Source organism: Nicotiana tomentosiformis, chromosome 9, assembly GCF_000390325.3.
Source record: "Nicotiana tomentosiformis chromosome 9, ASM39032v3, whole genome shotgun sequence".
Classification (NCBI taxonomy): domain Eukaryota; kingdom Viridiplantae; phylum Streptophyta; class Magnoliopsida; order Solanales; family Solanaceae; genus Nicotiana; species Nicotiana tomentosiformis.
In genome coordinates this window covers 71615986-71635539 of record NC_090820.1, presented here as the reverse complement: position 1 = coordinate 71635539, position 19554 = coordinate 71615986, and the positions used below count along the sequence as shown (strand labels likewise).

The 19554-nt window shown below is 37.3% G+C and overlaps 2 protein-coding genes across 2 annotated transcripts; both read right to left on the bottom strand.

Annotated features, from left to right (window-relative positions):
- Positions 1–11063: 11063 nt before the first annotated feature.
- LOC104101928 (uncharacterized) lies at positions 11064–12209 on the bottom strand. The gene is made up of 2 exons (XM_009609479.1): positions 12129–12209; positions 11064–11360 (listed from the first exon to the last, which is right to left on the bottom strand). The coding sequence occupies exons 1-2, from the start codon at positions 12207–12209 to the stop codon at positions 11064–11066; spliced, it is 378 nt and encodes a 125-aa protein (XP_009607774.1).
- Positions 12074–13241, bottom strand: LOC138898957 (uncharacterized). Its single transcript, XM_070185066.1, has 2 exons — positions 12707–13241; positions 12074–12613 (listed from the first exon to the last, which is right to left on the bottom strand). The coding sequence occupies exons 1-2, from the start codon at positions 13239–13241 to the stop codon at positions 12213–12215; spliced, it is 936 nt and encodes a 311-aa protein (XP_070041167.1). The 3' UTR covers positions 12074–12212.
- Positions 13242–19554: the final 6313 nt, after the last annotated feature.

Sequence of the window (19554 nt, the reverse complement as noted above, 5' to 3'; positions counted from 1 at the left end):
AATTTTTTTTTCTTGTGTTTAAATTCTCCCTTGTGGAATTTAATTTGTACGATAGTACTAATAGGGAGTCATGCCTGCTAGGCTTATTTAAAAATATTTGTATGAAATTCTCTGTGCATACTTGCCAAATTCATGTTGTAATATTGAGTTGTAACCTACGAGGTAGGTTCCCGCCCAGCTGGCGTTAAATGTGACTCATTAATTCGGGTAAATAATTATGAGGTCTTCATGCCTCGCATCTCGTTATTAGTATTGTGAAGGTTTGAAACACGATTTTTGTTAACATGAAGTTAATTGATGATTCTGTAATTGATTATGAGCAACTATTAAGACCAAATTGACCCAGAAGAGTGCCCCATTTAGATGGTCAGACGAGTGTGAGTTGAGCTTTCAGAAGCTCAAGACCACTTTGACTACAACACTAGTGTTGGTATTACCCACAGGTTCAGGATCATATATGATATATTGTGATGCCTCTCACATTGGGCTTGGTGCAGTATTAATGCAAGATGGCAAGGTAATTGCATATGCATTGCGGAAATTGAAAGTTCACGAGAAGAATTATCCTGTTCATGACTTAAAACTAGCAGCCATTGTTCATGCGCTGAAGATTTGGAGGCATTACCTCAATGGTGTCTCGTGTGAGGTATTTACTGATCATCGTTGCCTTCAGTACCTGTTCAAACAAAAAGATCTTAATTTGAGGTAGAGAAGATGGTTGGAGTTGTTGAAAGACTATGATATCACCATTTTGTATCACCCCGAAAAGGCCAATGTGGTGGCCGATGCTTTGAGTAGAAAGGTTGTGAGTATGGGTAGTCTTGCATATATTCCGGTTTGTGAGAGGCCATTAGCTGCATCTGTTCAGACTTTGGCTAACCAATTCGTGAGGTTAGATGTTTCAGAACCCAGTCGAGATCTAGCTTGCACAGTGGCTTGGTCTTCTTTATATGAGCGCATCAGAGAGAGGCAGTATGATGATCCTAGTTTACTTTTCCTTAAGGACACGGTGCGGCACGGTGATGCCAAACAAATTGCTATGGGAGAAGATGGAGTTCTGCAAATGTAGGGTCGTATTTGTGTGCCTAATGTGGATGGGCTTCGTGAATTAATTCTTGAAGAGGCACACAGTTCCAGGTATTTTATTCATCCAGGTATGGCCAAAATGTATCAAGATTTGCGGCAACATTATTGGTGGAGGAGAATGAAAAAGGATATAGTTGCATATGTAGCTCGGTGTCTGAATTGTTAGTAAGTTAAGTACGAGCATCAGAGACCTGGTAGGTTGCTTCAGAAGTTAGAAATTCTTGAATGGAAATAGGAGCGTATCACTATGGATTTTGTTGTTGGACTCCCACGGACTCAGAGAAAATTTGATGCAGTTTGGGGTCATTGTGGACAGGTTGACCAAGTTAGCACATTTTATTACAGTGGCAGCTACCTATTCTTCAGAAAGGTTAGCTGAAATTTTCATTCGTGAGATTGTCCGCCTTCACGGGGTGCCCGTGTCTACTATTTCAGGTCGAGGTACGCAGTTTACCTCGCACTTTTGGAGGGCAGTACAACGTGAGTTGGGTACTCGGGTTGAGTTAAGCACAACATTCCATCCTCATACGGACGGGCAGTTCGAACGTACTATTCAGATCTTGGAGTATATGCTCCGCTCCTGTGTTATTAACTTTGGAGGTTCTTGGGATTAGTTCTTACTATTAGCGGAGTTTGCCTACAATAACAGGTACCGGTCGAGCATTCAGATGGCTCCATATGAGGCATTATATGGAAGGCGATGTCGTTCGCCAGTTGGCTGGTTTGAACCGGGATAGGCTCGGTTATTAGGTATCGATTTGGTACAAGATGCCTTGGATAAGGTCAAGATTATTCAGGATCGACTTCGCACAGCTCAGTCTAGGCAAAAGAGTTATGCCGATCGTAAAGTTTGTGATATTGCATTCATGGTTGGAGAAAGAATATTACTTCGGGTATCGCCCATGAAGGGTGTTATGAGATTTGGGAAGAAGGGAAAGTTGAGCCCTAGGTATATCGGGCCATTTGAGATCCTCGAGAGAGTGGGGGAGGTAGCTTATAGACTTGCGTTGCCTCTAGGGTTATCCTCAGTTCATCCGGTATTCCATGTGTCTATGCTCCGAAAATACCATGGTGACCCGTCCCACGTGTTAGATTTCAGCTTTGTCCAATTGGACAAGGATTTGACTTACGAGGAGGAGCCGGTGACAATTCTAGCCCGGCAAGTTCGCCAGTTGAGATCAAAGAGTTACCCTTCAGTTCGAGTGGAGTGGAGAGGTCAGCCTATTGAGGCAGCTACTTGGGAGTCCGAGTCTGATATGCGGAGTAGATATCCCCCACCTTTTCACCAGCCCCGATACTTTTCTATGTCCGTTCGAGTATGAACGGTTATTTTAGAGGTGGATAATGTGATGACCCAAAAGGTCATCTTATGTTTTAGAACTCGAATCTGCACTCTTAAGCCTTAAAAATCTCATTTTTACCCTCCTCGATTTGCGTGTACAGTCTGAGCAGGTTTTCGGAAAGCTTTTATGTTGAAAACTAATGAAAATAAGAATTTTTTCCTTAAAAGTTGATTTTAGTTGACTTCGGTTAACATTTTTGGTAAACGGGCCCGGATCCATGCGTTGATGGTCCCGGTAGGTCCGTATCGAATTATGGGACCTGGGCGTATGCCCAGAATTGAATTCGGAGGTCCCTAGCTTGAGTTATGAATTTTTGATGAAAATTAAAAGACTAAAAATTAATTATTTTTAAGAATTGATTGATGTTTGGCATTGTTAGTACCGGGTCCGTATTTTGGTTACGGAGACCGGTACAGATTCATTATGATATTTAAGACCTATCTGAGAAATTTGGTGAGAAACGGAGTTGATTTAGCGTGATTCGGACCTTCGGTTGAGAAAATAGTAATTTTAAAGTGTTCTTGAGAATTTCATTCGATTTGGTGCTAATTTCGGAGTTCTAGGTGTTATTTTGGCGATTTGATAGCACGAGCAGGTCCGTATGATGTTTAGACTTGTGTGTATGTTTGGTTTGGAGCCCCAAGTGCTCGGGTGAGTTTCGAATAAGCTACGGGGTGATTTGCACATAGAAAATCTGAGCTTTTTGCTGCATCATCTGTTCTGGTGTGCCCTTCTTCGCGTTCACGTAGGTAGTGTTGCAAATGCGAAAGGTAAAATGGGGGCAGGGGAAATTTCTTCTTTGCGAACGCGAAGCGTTGGGGGTGGTACCCTTTGCGAACGCGATCTATCTAACGCGAACGCGATAGTGTAAGGGACCTGGGGGGGGGGGGGTCATGTTCTTCTACGCGAACACGTCCACTGGGTCGCGAACGCGAAGGCTTGGGGGGAGTTGCCTTACGCGAATGCATAGAAAGACGTGCGAACGCTAAGGCCTTAGGCCGCTGTGCATCGCGATCGCGACAGGCCTCTCACGAACGCGATGAAGGCCTGTCCAGTGACTCAAAACAGACTCCAAACACGGGTTTAAGCCATTTTTTTAACATTTTTCAAGAACCAAATGGGTAAAGGCGATTTTCAAGAGTCATTGTCTTCCCCAAAGTGTTGGTAAGTGATTCTAAACCATTTTCTTCCAATTACGCATTACATTTCTTGAATTATCAACCTAAAATCTAGAGTTTCATGGTAGAATTAGGGGTTAGGGTAGAAACTAGGGATTTCGAAAATTTGAGGATTTAGACCCCAATTTGAGGTCGGATTCCAAAACTAATTATATATTTGGGCTCGGGGGTGAATGGGTAAAATGATTTGTGTCCGAACCTCGAGTTTTGACCAAGTGGGCTCGGGGTCGATTTTTTGACTTTTTGGAGGAAAATTTGGGAAATTTAATTTATGCAATATAATTGATTCCTTTAGCAATATTTGATATTATTGAGTCATTTTTGAATAGATACGAGTGGTTTGGAGGTGAATTCCAAAGGAAAAGCTGTGATTGAGAATTAAGTGGCCTTTAGAGCGAATAAAGTGTGGTGTCTAACCCTGACTTGAGGGAATTAAGAACCTTAGATTACTTGCTAAGTGAAATTCATGTGAGCGGCGTATATGCGAGGTGACGAGTACTTATGCGCCGCCAATTTACCTATTTTCCATGTTTCTCTATTTTTCTAATATTGTCTCATTCCTATGCCAAATTGCTACGTGTTGTACTAGTGTTGTTCAATTTATTGTTCTTATCATATTTACGGATTTTCTGGTGATTGTTGAGTTTTTATTTCAAAGTTGAGATTGATATTATGGAACCAAATGTTGAAATAAGGTTTGTACTTATTATTCTATCTTCCTGTTGTTATTTATACAATGCATAATGCTAAGGGAGAGTGTTAATGCAGAAGGGTGATACCGTGCCATATTGTGAGTGTTAATGCACGAAGGGTGATTTTGTGCCATATTGTGAGTGTTAATGCACGAAGGGTGATGTCGTGCCATACTGTGAGTGTTAATGCACGAAGGGTGATGCCGTGCCATATTGTGAGTGTTAATGCACGAAGGGTGATGCCGTGCCATGATATGAGAGTTAATGCACTAAGGGTGATGCCGTGACGTTTCTATTAATTTTATGGTGAGATTGAGAGTAAAAGCACAAAGGGTGATGCCGTGCATTTTTCCTTACTGTATTCACTATTCCTGTTGATTCATGGTATATTGAAGGCTCCTGTGATCATTCTGTTGTAGTTCTTTATCTTGTATTCCCCTCAGTATATTCCCCTCCCGACATTTTCTGTTTAGTTCTTCATTTCTATTATTTGCATATACACTGTTAAATTATACATGTTGATTTGTAGGTGCCTTGCCTTAGCCTCGTCATTACTTCTTCGAGGTTAGGCTCGACACTTACCAGTACATGGGGTCGGTTGTATTGATACTGCACTCTGCATTTTCTGTGCAGATTTTGATACTGGCTCGGGTTGATCGAGATTTTGCTATTGGTCCGCTGTCCGGAGACTCAAGGTAGATCTGTCGGCGTTCACAAACCTTGAAGTCCCCGTCTATCTTTTCTGTTCTACTGTTTCTTTCATTCAGACAGTTGTATTTCTTTCTGACTATTACTTGTAGCAAATTCTAGAATGCTCGTGAATTGTGACTCCAGATCCGGGTGGTAGTAATTAATACAGTTTTATGATATTTCACACTTATTATATTTCATCTTAGTTAATTATTGTTATTTACTGAATGGAAATAAGGAATTGGTTTAATGATTCTCTAACGTTGGTTTTCCTGGCAAGTGAAATGTTAGGCGCCATCACGGTCCCGTCGGTGGGAAATTTCGGGTCGTGACAATAAGTTTTTCAATAAAAGTCTCTAGAATATAATCCTTTTCAATAAATATATTTCGAATATACTTTCTTCAAATAAATATCCTTCAATTAAAATTCTTTCACATAAATATCTTTCGAATATAATTCTTTCAAATAAATATCTTTCAATTATACTTCTTTCAAGTAAATATCTTTCTAATATAATTCTTTCAAATAGATATCTTTCTAATATAATTCTTTCAAATAAAAGTCATCATGTGACACCTCATTTAACTTTCCTGGAGTGAGAAATATATTCAATATATCACATCAAATGGCACAGCAATACCTTCGTGCACTTGTCTCATTCTCACCCTATATATATATATATATATATATATATATGTAGATTAAATCAATTGGCACGGTAATACCCTTCGTGCATTTATATCTTTCTCACCGTGCATATATATAACAGTACCAACTAGGTGGGAGAAATGCCAATAACAATAAAAGAAATAAAGTGGAGGCACACAGGAAGCAACAAAGACTACAAGTCACATAGAAAATATAGGTGCACAATAACATCTCAAGATAAAGGTATGAATGTATATACAACAAAACGATATCACAATATAATGTATGTCTCTCATCCTCGCCTGCACGAAAACACCCTTCGTGCCATGAATATATGATAATATCAAAATAATTGCACGGCATCACCCTTCGTGCTTTTACTCTCATCCTCACCTGATAATATATATGAAATGACACGGCATTACCCTTCGTGCTTTACACTCTCAATGACACGGCATCACCCTTCGTGCTTTACACTCTCAAATGGCACGGCATCACTCTTCGTGCTTTATACTCTCAAATGGCACGACATCACCCTTCGTGCTTTACACTCTCAAATGGCACGGCATCACCCTTCGTGCTTTATACTCTTCCTTACCAAGCACATGTATATCATTAACAAGCAAGGTAGGAAGCATAAATAACATCAAGGAGAGTGTTTAAACCACAACACAATACAACAATTCATATCACAATTTGCCACTAACCACAACCAAATTCCAAATATGTAGCAGAATTAATAAATTTCTCAACAAATAGCCCAAGGCTCCACACAACATATATAAAACCTCAAAACAATCAACAGAGGTGAAAAATACTCCGTATAGGGCAACACCTTCATTAATCCAAATTCTTGATAATTCTAATAACTCCGCAATTTAAACTTATTTAATAAATATTTGCAGATAATGATTCCAACATGAATTTAATTCCAAGAAAAATATCAAATCAAAAAACACACGGAATTCACATAAAATCCAAGTAACAATAACACCAAATTATTATATTAAATACAAACTTGACAAATAAGGAAAGAGGCGTGATAATTCAAGGATTTACTAATGCCAACAATTATCCAATTTAATACATAAAAATGCCTAAAACTTTAAACCAATAAAATTTGCACATATAAGCCCGAATACGTACTCCTCACCTCGCGTACACGGCTTCCAATCACACAATTTCCACATAAGACTCAATGCCTAAGGGATAATTCCCCCACTCGAGGTTAGGCAAGATACTTACCTTTTTGAAGTTATGCCGATATTCCAGAATCGTCTTCTTACTTGAATTGACCTCCGGACAGCTTAAATCTATCCAAATTAATTGTACCACTTCATTAAAATTCATCGAAAATAATTCTGGATAATAAAATACCAACTTAAAATTTTATTCTAAAAAGTCAGCGCGGGGCCTGCCCCTCGGAACCCGGCAAATTATTTACGAAATCCGAACACCCATTCCGATACGAGTTCAACCATACCAAAATTATCAAATTCCGATAACGGATCGCCCTTCAAATCTTAAATTCAAGTCTAGAAGATTTCTATCATTTTCAACCCAATCCACTAATTTAGTGATAAAAACAATAATAGATTTATGTAATTTAACCAAAATCAAGTTAGGAATTCTTACCCCAATGTTTTCCTTGAAAAAGTCTTGAAATATCGCCTCACCCGAGCTTCCTTGGTCCAAAAATGGAAGAATGAAATGAGTTTGGACTTTATTCTGCTGCCCAGGGATTTGTTCTTCGCGTTCACGACCCTTCCATCGCGTTCACGATGAACAAATTCTCCAACAACTATTTTCAAACTCTTCTCAGACAGCCTCTCGAATAATGGTCATAACTTTTTGTACAAAACTCCAAATGACAAATGGTTTAACTTTTTGTAAACTAGACTCAAAGGACTATAACTTTTATATGTTTCTCATCTCTTCATTCCTTATAGATTGCGAGATATAAGCTTCCAAAGTTAGCCCTATGCAACAAATATTTCCAAACTCTTCCCAGACAGCCTGTAGTTTATCCATCATAACCTTTGGTACACAACTCCAAATGAATAATGGTTTATCTTTCTGAAAACTAGACACAAAGAGCTACAATTTTCGTTTTGGATCATCTCCAAATTCCTTATAGATTGCAAGATATGAGCCTCCAAAATCAGACCATTGCAACAGAGATTTCCTTCTTCGCAAAAGAACAAAATCCCAGAAGCCAAATCCTTCTTCGCGAACGCGAAGAACAACACCAGATATTAGAAAATCAGCATCCAAAGTAGCCCAAAATGATCCGAAACACACCCGAAATACACCCGAAACACACCCGAGGCCCTCGGTACCTCAACCAAACATACCAACGCGCCCCATAACATTATACAAACTTAGTCGAACCTTCAAATCACCTTCAACAACTCCAAAAACACGAATTACACACGGATTCAAGCCTAATGAACTTAGAAATTTTCGAATTCCACAAATGACGCTGAAACCTACCAAACCACGCCCGAATGACCTCAAATTTTGCACACAAGTCAGAAATGACACAATGAAGCTATTCCAATTTCCAGAATCGGATTCCGACTCCGAAATCAAAAAGTCAACCCCCCGGTCAAACTTCCCAAAAATTCATCTTTCGCCATTTGAAGCCTAATTCCACTACAAACCTCCAAATAATTTTTCGGACACGCTCCTAAGTCTATAATCAACATACGAAGCTATTGAAATCATCAAAATTCCATTCTTGAGTCATTTGCTCAAAAGTCAACTCTCCGGTCAACTCTTTATATTTAAGCTTTTAAATAAGGATTGTCCTTTTAATTTAATTCTGAATCTACAGTAATTCAAACTCGACCACACCCGCGAGTCAAAATACATATTTCAAAACTGCTCGAGTCCCTAAGTCACTAAACGAGGTGTTAATTCTTAAAACGACAAGTCGGGTCGTTACAGTATGTAGACAGATGTATTCTATATTAACAGAATTACAGTTAAATATTGTATTCACCGTTCCTAGGACAGTTTTATCTGCTGTTGGTTTAATTCAATGAGTTTTGTGTATTCAATATATTTAACTGTATTCAGATTTATATTTATTTCACTATTTTCTCTAGCAATTTGTTAAAAGTAGTATGTATTCTTCATTAGTTTCTTAACTGTACGACTGATATAGAGTAGTGTTTTAGTTATCAGTATGTATTTAACTGTATGCAATATTAAATACTCAAATATATTCATCACTATGTATCTAACTATACACACTATATTCAATTTGTTTTCAGCAGTACTGGCTTCTATATTCAGTTTCTTCAACATACAATACATGTATATATAAAGTTTCTTCAATGAAGTTTGTTTTATTTGATTTCATTCAATGTACTGACGCTATGTATTCAATTTTATATATAGCACATTGATGTCATATTTTACTACCTGAGAAAGAAGGGCAAGTACAACCAAACCACCAACTTCAAGTATGCAACTGTTGATTGTATATTCAAGACAAGAATTGCTGAAATCTTCGACAGGTATGCCGATACAGATAGTAATGCAAATGTAGCAAAAGAAGAGGATGTGGTATGTGAGTACATAAGGGGCTACAGATTGCTAGCTAATGTACCATGGCATACTGTTGACAATGTCTTGATACCAGTCAACTTGAAGGACAAACTTCATTGGATATTGGCAGTTGTCTTATTCAAGGAGAGATGTATCAAAGTATATGACTCATACAGATCAGCAGGTCATGATGCCTATGTGGGTTCTGATATAGATAAGCTTGCTAAGCTTGTACCTCTGTATCTATCGATCAGTGATTTTTACAGAGATAAGCAAGGCATAGATTGGTCTCATGACTCAGCATACAGTGACAAGATACTAAGTGATCCCTTTGATGTTGTTTTCATTTCAAATCTTCCGTAACAAAAATCTGGGAGCATGTATGTATTCAATCCTCTTGCTTGTATTATTTATAAATCTAATAATATGAATTATTTTTAATTATTTCAATCTACATTTTTAGGGATTGTGGGTTGCATGTCGCGGCATACGCAGAGTATCTGAGCACTTTTGGTTTGGTTCCACAAATTACATTTGATGCCAATTTACTCCGTCAAAGATATGATGCCCTCCTTTGGGACTATGCTATGCGGAAGATAGACGATGATGCCATAAGAGAGAACGAAGCACCCTCAAAGATTGTTAGGCAAATTACGGATTCAGATACTTATGTGAAGATAGTTTTAGAATAGTTTTTGGTGAATATAGTTTTGGAAGATAGTTTTATGTGAATACAGTTTTTTGAATATTGTTTTGGTAAAGATGGTGTCCTGTTAAGAAAAACTCATGTTTTCACTTTATTCACTGTATCCACAGTGTTTATTCAGCTATTTATAATTTCAAATATTCATGTTGTTTCAATATTTTGTGCAGCCGTTAATAATCAGCAGTTTGTATTCATATGTATTCATCAGATATATATATATGCATCATGTATTGATATATATTCAAGATATTGCACTGTATATATATTAAAAATAATCCTTTAGCAGATTGTGTATATATATATATATATCAGGTTGTATATGCATCATGTATTGATATATATTCAAGATATTGCACTGTATGTGTACTGCATTTTATATGCATATGTATTCAAATATATTCAGGAGATTACTTATGTATTCAATATATATTCTGGACATTGTAATAAATGTGCTCTGCATTTTGTAGTCACATATATTCAAATATATTTAGCAGATTGTATTCATATGTATATATATATATATTCATATATATTCACCAGATTGTATATGCATCATGTTTTGAGATAAATTGCAGAGATTGTATTGTATGTGTACTGCATTTTATATTCACATGTACTTAAATATATTTAGTAGATTAATATATTCGTGAAATTGTACTGTATGTGCTCTACATTTTGTATTCAGATGTATTCAAATATATTCAGATTATACTATATGTGTACTGCATTTTGTATTCATAAGTATGCAAATGTATTCAGATTGTATTGTATGTATAATGCATTTTGTTTTGATACGTATTCAACAGATTGTAATTATGTATTCAGATATAATGCACCTGTGTGTATTCATATTTATTCAAAATATAAATGCAGTATGTATTCAACAGTTTACTAAATTATATTCAGCAGTATGCATTTACGCAATAATCCAATACACCAACTAATCAATATGTATTATTTCAAAATGTCACCGGAATCTATGACACATCGTTATTGCAGTAATACAAGTCAGAATGTGAACTAAGTCCTACATGGAGCATTTCTACAAGTACGCTTATTATGTCCTCCCTGCCCACATATGCTACACGAATGTTGATTTTTCTTGTGCAACAATTCACTGAACGGCTTATCGTGCTTTTTATTTGGCCTTCCAGGAGGTCTTTTCTATTTGGGTGGTAAGACAACTTCCTCTGATATATGTGCTGGTATATTCCATTCATTTCGGTCAGGCAGTGGATACACGGGCACCTCGTATGTCATTATAACAGACTTTGATTTGTAATAGTCTGAGCAATAATCTTCTGGCATTAGAAACTTGCTCTTCAAGACAGCCCAAGCGTGTGGGCATGGTAATTCGTCAACTTGGAACCGCCCACAAATGCACTTTCTCTCTAAGAGGCAAACAATGTAATGCCTTTCTTCATCGTTCACCGTATGCAAGTATTCAGTCGATGGTACAACCTATATTTAAACATAGACCTATAAGTTTTGAACATTTTAAAAAAATCATATATATATCAAAGAATAGACGTATTAAATACAGTATAGATATATACAATTAAAAAACAATTTAAATATACAACAGTAAACTTTTATTTATCTTTCAGAATTATCATCTATATTGAATTCAAACAAATATGTATGTATAAAATACAATGAAATACAAAAAAATATGTATGTATAAAATACAATGAAATACAAACATATATGTAGATATAAAATACAAAGACATACAGTGATATACAATGAAATATATTGAATACCGTGGAATACAGTCTATATTTAGGCTGGCAGAATATTAAAGATGATGACATTTTAACTGATGAATATAGTGATATACAGTAACATATTGACTATCTGCTTAGGAAATGCATCTGGTTAGAAACAAAACCATTGAATTCAACCAATGAAATGTAAATGTATAAACAAGTAATGTATACATATAATGATAAGTTTTTTAAACATTTCATAAAACAGAAAGCATGCACAACTTCTATAATACAATGAGCATTCTGTATTTGAATAGTAGAAATTATATCAAAAATAAATACACCTTGTACCAGAGCTAAATACATGATACAATGACTTTAAAAAAAAACTTACAATCATATGTGTAGACATTGCCTCATTCAAAGTAAGCATCTCCTGGTATGTTTTTCAAAGCGTTGTGTACGTGTGTGGAGCTTCTTTCCGATTGCTGCAATTCCAACGTCCAAACATCTTCCTAACTTCTTCGAGGAAGTCGTATATTGGCAATTCTCTTGCTGACACAAGTGCGGCATTGATTGACTCAGCAATATTTGACGTCATGGTCTATTCCCTGTTAACAGGTGCATACAACCTAGCCCACTTTTCGTATCCAGCTAATTCCAAGTATTCTTTCACCCTAATATCTACCTTCTCCACCTTCTCCATTAGACTATCATATTCAGCATGTGTGTATGCTTTTTCCATCGAGAAGTATATCTTGCTCAACTTTGAATGACTCTTTTTGAATTTCTTATATACGTTGTTCCATAGATACCATATACAAGCAAAATGTGGTACCATTGGATACACTCTCGATACAGATTTGATGATGCTCTCATTCCTATCTGAAATGATGCACATGTTTTCCCTCTCATCATATGCTTCCTTGAATTGCTCAAAGAACCACGACCAAGCAGCATCGTTCTCTGAATCAATAACACCATATGCTAGTGGCAGTATATGACCTGTAAATACAATTGCATACATATTAAAAATATGTATTTCAATATTTAATAGGCAGTAAAATTAACAAATTTTATTATAATCCCCATACGCACCTGCGCCATCCAACGTGCTGGCCGAGACGAATGTCCCGGTGTATGCCGATTTGAGGTGGCTTCCATCCACAACCACAATGGGTCTATAATGATCGAACCCCTTTATAAAGGCATACAAAGATATATACACATACATGAACACATTTTGTCCCAATTTTACCATTCTAATGTGTGAACCAGGATATGTCATATCCATTGTATATAAGTACCCTGGTAATTTATTGTATGAATCAGCCGGTTCACCTCTCAAAAAATTCATTGACTTTTCTTTAGCCCGCCACGCCAACATATAACTAACATCTACACCAAAATCTGATTTCACATCATCAATTATATCCTTTGGGGTGTATTTCCTCTTATGATTAGTAAGCTTGGACCTAATCGTACCACCGATAAGACTACTACTTGCTTGACGTTGCTCATACACCTTATCCTTCAATGGACATGTATGCTTATTATTGAACTCTCTCACTTTGAACATTTGTGATTTGTTAATCCTAGAAGCCTTAAATCTCCATTCACAATCCTCTGACATACATAATAATGTATAGCTGCAAATAATATTTTTGCAATATATACGATCAGTATAAATGGTTAAAAAATACACTCATATACATGCGAATACATTGTTACATATATATACATTATTATAAAATACACACATATACATGTGAGTACGACTGTAATTATATATATACATCTAAATACGTATAAATACATCTAAAAACAAACAACGAAAGTCACTGTAATATCTATTTATCAGTAAAATATAGATGAATACATGTATTTGAAATACATAATTATTCATAAGTACAACAATGAAAGTCATGTAAATACATCCAAACATATCTAAATACAATTTAAAAATTCTACCATGAATACAATATACAAAAAATTCAAAATACACACATATACATGTGAATATGATTGTAATTATATATATACATATAAATACATCTAAGAACAACTAGTGAAAGTCACTGTAATAAATATTTATCAGTAAAATACAGATGAATACATAATTATTCATAAGTATAACAATGAAAGTGTAACGACCCGACCGGTCGTTTTGAGTATTACAACCCCCTTTCCCCATTTACTGCTCAAATTGGGCTTTACAGTTGTTGTGTGACTTTTCGGGTCAATTGGTTTGGGTCCGGTGAGGTTTTGGAATGAATTGGAACACTTAGTTCCAAGGTTTAAATCTTAAGTTAAAATAGTGACCGGATGTCGACTTATGTATAAACGACCTCGGAATTTAATTCTGATGATTCCAATAGCTCCGTATGGTGATTTTGGACTTAGGAGCGTGTCCGAAAAATTATTTGGAGGTCCGTAGTGGAATTAGGCTTGAAATGTCGAAAGTTGAATTTTCGGAAAGTTTGACCGGGGAATTGACCTTTTGATATCGAGGTCGGAATCCGTTTCTGGAAATTGGAATAGCTTTGTTATGTCATTTATGACTTGTGTGCAAAATTGGAAGTCATTCCGGATTGATTTGATGTATTTCAGCACAAGATATAGGATTTGAAAGTTCAAAGTTCATTAGGCTTGAATTGAGGTGCAATTCGTAGTTTTAGCATTGTTTGATTGATTCGAGGCTTCGACTAAGTTCGTATGATGTTTTAGGACTTGTTGGTATATTTGGTTGAGGTCCCGAGGGGCTCGTGTGAGTTTCAGGGTAGTTTCGAACCATTTCTAGGCCATTCTTAGCTGCTGGTTTTTGGCCACAGAGGTATGCATCACGATCACGGACAAATGGTTGCAATCGCGAAGAGGAATTTTGCTGTTTGGGCACTGTGAATCGCGATCGCAGAAGCCTTTTCGCGATCGCGTAGAGGAAAATCCTGCTGCACTGACCCGACTTTGAAAGCTTATATCTCGCAATCTATAAGGAATTTGGAGATGATTCAAAAATGAAAGTTGTATCCCTTGATGTATAGTTTAGAGAAATGTAAACCATTTGTCCTTTGGAGTTGTGTACAAACAGTTATGGTGGATATACTATAGGCTTTCTGGGAAGAGTTTGGAAATCTCTGTTGCACAATGTTGATTTTGGAAGCTTATATCTAGTAATATATAAGGAATTGGAAGATGAGCAACAAATGAAAGTTATAGCCCTTGGTGTCTAGTATTCAGAAAATTAAACAATTTATAATTTGGAGTTTGTTTACAAAAAGTTATGACCATTATACTAGAGACTGTCTGGAAGAGTTCGGGAGTTTGTTCTTCGCGATCGCGAAGAGCAATTTTGGGGTTGAAAAATTTTGTGCTTCACGATCGCGAAGAGTAAATGCCTGGACAGAAGATATATTTCGAGGTTTCGGCCATTTTAACACATTTGGAGCTATGGAGCTCGGATTGAAGCGATTTTTGAGGCGATTTTTGCCATATGAATTGGGGTAAGTGATTGTAACCCGGTTTTGGTTAAATTACATGAATCTATTATTGTTTTTATCAACAAATTAGTGTTTTGGGTTGAAAATAGTAGAAAACTTCATAGAGTTTAATTGAGGATTTGAAGGTCGAGTTGTGGTCGGATTTGAGTAATTTTGATATGGTTGGACTCGTGGTTGAATAGGTGTTCGGATTTTGTGAGTTTTATTGGATTCCGAGGCATGGGCCCCATAGGTAATTTTTGGAAAATATTAGTAATTTGATATGAAATTAATTCCTATAATTTTGTGAGCTGAATCAAATTAATTGTGACTAAATTCGAGCCATTGGAAGTTGATACGCGCAGAATGGAATTTCTGGAGCATTGCTTAGCTTGCTCGACATTGGATTTGGCTTGTTCGAGGTAAGTAACTCTTCTAATCTTGGAGTTGAGGGTATGAACCCTGAATATATGTATTTCGTGAATTGTTGGGAGGTGACGCACATGCTAGGCGACGGGCATGTGGGCGTGCACTATAAAAATTGTGACATAATTATTTCTGTGGAATTTTGTAGTTAAATGATCTTGGCAGTTTCCATGCGGTTTTATGAGTTAATGAAATTGAGCTAAAAAGCATATTAAAAATCATGTTGAGGCTATGTGCCAGTATTATTGGGACCCACATATGTCATATTATTGTGAATCGGTATGATGGCGTCCATACTTATCTTCGAGAGGCTACAGGGAATTTAGGATATATACTTCCCATCTTTCTTTCCTTATCGTGTAGAATTGGTTCAGCTTGAAACATAAATCTTTGAATTCCTTCCACGTATTCATATGCGCACATGAGCACTCGGTATCAACTGTGCATCGCCGACTTGTGATTCTATGAACAAGGTTCGAGGTGAGTATTCTGTGTTATGGTGATGGGCCAGTCTGGAGGACTTGAGGCCATGGTTAGACCGTAGCTTGAGCTCGGTAGCTTCAATTGTAACCTGGACAATTAGACTCATATGTCCGGTAATAACCCTACAGTGGAATTTGTGGCTCGATGAGCGGTGAAATGGCTTTGTGATGAGTATGATGTAACTGCGGGATGTGTTAAGACGATTTGAATGTGACAAGAAGTGTTTCCTTGAAATGTAAAAGAAGGCCATTGGGTGCTTGATTTTCGTTTTGATGTGACGTACAGTCTCGAGTGTGAATGTTTTGAAGGATCTTTCACGATTGTTATATTTTGGGACAAATTAAATTCTTATGTCTGGTTAGTGAGTTTGGACTCAGATGGACTAAGTGATTGCATAGTAATTGTGACTACGAAATGGTATATCAAGATACTAATTTGAGGTTAAGCAGGTGGGTTATTCCTTGTAGAGTAATCTACGTAGGTGTATTCCTTATGATGTGAGTGGAGAGTTTCTTTTCTGCCAGTGGGGCATATGTTCGGAGATTTGAATTTGAATCTGGCTGAGAAAGTTGACTTGAGTGTCAAGAGAATGATTGCGAGCTTAGCGGATGATTTGGGATATTTTTATGGTTGGCGTTGCATGAGTTTGAGAAGAAGTTTCGTTGAACTGACTGTGGCATTATGACGGTAATAGAGTATTGGTATTGTGAGTTATGGAATGTTTTAATCTATGGCTTTGAGCCAAGTGGGGGAGCCTGCTATTGATAATCCAATTTCATGATTATATGCAAATGGTTTAACTTTCTGAAAACTAGACACCAAGGGCTATAACTTTCATTTGTTATTCATCTCCCAATTCCGTATATATTGCTAGATATAAGCTTCCAAAGTCAGCCCCATGCAACAGAGATTTCCAAGCTCTTTTCAGACAGCCTATAGTTTATCCACCATAACATTTTGTACACAACTCCAAAGGACAAATTGTTTACATTTCTGAAAATTAGACATCAAGGGCTACAACTTTCATTTATAGATCATCTCCATATTCCTTATAGATTGCGAGATATAAGCTCCCAAAGTCGGGTCAGTGCAACAAGATTTTCCTCTACGCGATCGCGATTCACAGTCCAAACAAAAAAATTGCTCTTCGCGATCGCGACCATTTGTCCGCGATCGCGATGCATACCTCTGTGGCCAAAAACCAGCAACTAAGAATGGCCTAGAAATGGTCCAAAACCACCCCGAAACTCACCCGAGCCCCTCGGGACCTCAACCAAATATACCAACAAGTCCTACAACATCATACGAACTTAGTCGAAGCCTCGAATCGCATCAAACAATGCTAAAACTACGAATCGCACCTCAATTCAAGCCTAATGAACTTTGAACTTTCAAATCCTATATCTTGTGCCGAAATACATCAAATCAATCCGGATCGACTTCATATTTTTCACACAAGTCATAAATGACATAACGAAACTATTCCAATTTCCAGAATCGGATTCCGACCTCGATTTCAAAAAGTCAACCCCCTAGTCAAACTTCCCAAAATATTCAACTTTCGGCATTTCAAGCCTAATTCCACTACGGACCTCCAAATAATTTTCCAGACACGCTCCTAACTCCAAAATCACCATACGGAGCTATTGGAATCATCATAATTAAATTCCGAGGTCGTTTACACATAAGTCGACAATCGGTCACTATTTTAACTTAAGCTTTACCCCTTGGAAGTAAGTGTTCTAATTCATTCCAAAACCTCACCGGACCCGAACCAATTGCCCCGGAAAGTCACACAACAACTGTAAAGCCCAATTTGAGCAGTAAATGTGGAAACGGGGTTGTAATACTCAAAACGACCGGTCGGGTCGTTACATTCTCCCCCACTTAAACATATGTTCGTCCTCAAACGTGCCAAAAGTTATTTCCAAGCCGTCAAATCACTGTTCCATCTTACCACACATGTACTCGGGGGTGAACCCACGTCACCCTATTCCATATGAGCTTGACAACACAATACAATTGAAATTATTGATTTAACTTTAGCCCATAAACCTTGGAATTTAATTTCCAACCCTTAGAATTTCTTTCAAGACACAAATCTTACATATACACCCTGTATGAGTTTGAACAAGCTGTATCAAGCCATAACCATAACCATAACCACATACATAATCACCTAACATATTACACAATTCGCATGCTCATAGCATCATTTCTGACCAAGGTGACTACTCCAAAACCAACCAAATACTAGTATTAAACCCATATCGAACCAAACCTCATCCCAAAACCTTCGTACACTATTGATAATAAAAGAAACATGCGAAATTTCATGACCACTTACCAGATCAACAAGTCATGGAGCTCTCTCGCCCCAACCGGAACCATAATCACTTTCTGAGCCGACTCTCAATATTAGTCATATTCATTTCATTGCATATCATATCTCAGTCTCTGTTGTTATTTATTGATACATCATATCATCATGTTGGGCTATTATCATGACATTGTGAGCCCATGAGAGAGAAACTGGAGAGATTGATGACTGAGGGAGGCCGAGGACCTGATTGTGAAGATATGTTTTTTTGGGATCGCGCTGCACGCCGCAACAGGACATATTGGCTATATATATATATTATACTATTGCACGTGAGTTGGCCGTGCATCATATGAGTTGTCCATGCGGATCCATATATTATACTATTGCACATGAATTGTCCGTGTGGATCCAGATATGATATTATAGCCTGTGAGTTGTCCGTGCAGCACGTGAGTTGTCCGTGCAGCACGTGAGTTGTCCGTGCTTATAGCGCTTGGGCTGTAGGAGCCCCTCATGAGTCTGTACACACCCCCAGTGAGCACAGTCGACTATAAACAGGGATCGGGCTACACGCCACAGCAGGTATTGTATAGCGCTGAGTGATTGAGTGTGCTGAGCATAGTGAGAGAGAATGCGAGACAGTGAGATTGAGTACTCTGAGAGTATGAGTGTATGAGTACAATATCTGAGATACATTGCATTGACATGCACACATGACATATATGCATAGAGATGTATTTTCCTCATGCTGTACGGTATCATATTATTCATGATTTCTCACACATGTTGACAGATGGGCATAGTGATGCATTTGTTTTACACGGATTATCTGGAAAGAAAATGAAACATATCATTTATTATTAAAAGGATTTTGGGAAAATTATTGCTTTCAAACTTATTCATATTTTTGGAAATTTTGGTAAACGATTTGGGTTTTTCACTTATGTACTTGAAAAGAAGAACTATTATTTTTGAAATCATGATTTGGCTGAGCATTTTATCTCTGAGTTACTTCTGGTATTATTTTCTTATGTTGTTATGGACTGTTGTGGACTAGTAGTTTTGGACCCGACCTTGGTAGAAGCTCGTCACTACTTTCAACCTAAGGCTAGGTTTGTTACTTACTCAGTACATGGGGTCAGTTATACTGATACTACACTTCTGCACATTACGTGCAGATGTTGGCTGTTGTTGTTGATGTGCTCGATGGTTGCCGGATTGAAAGATGCACCAGCGTT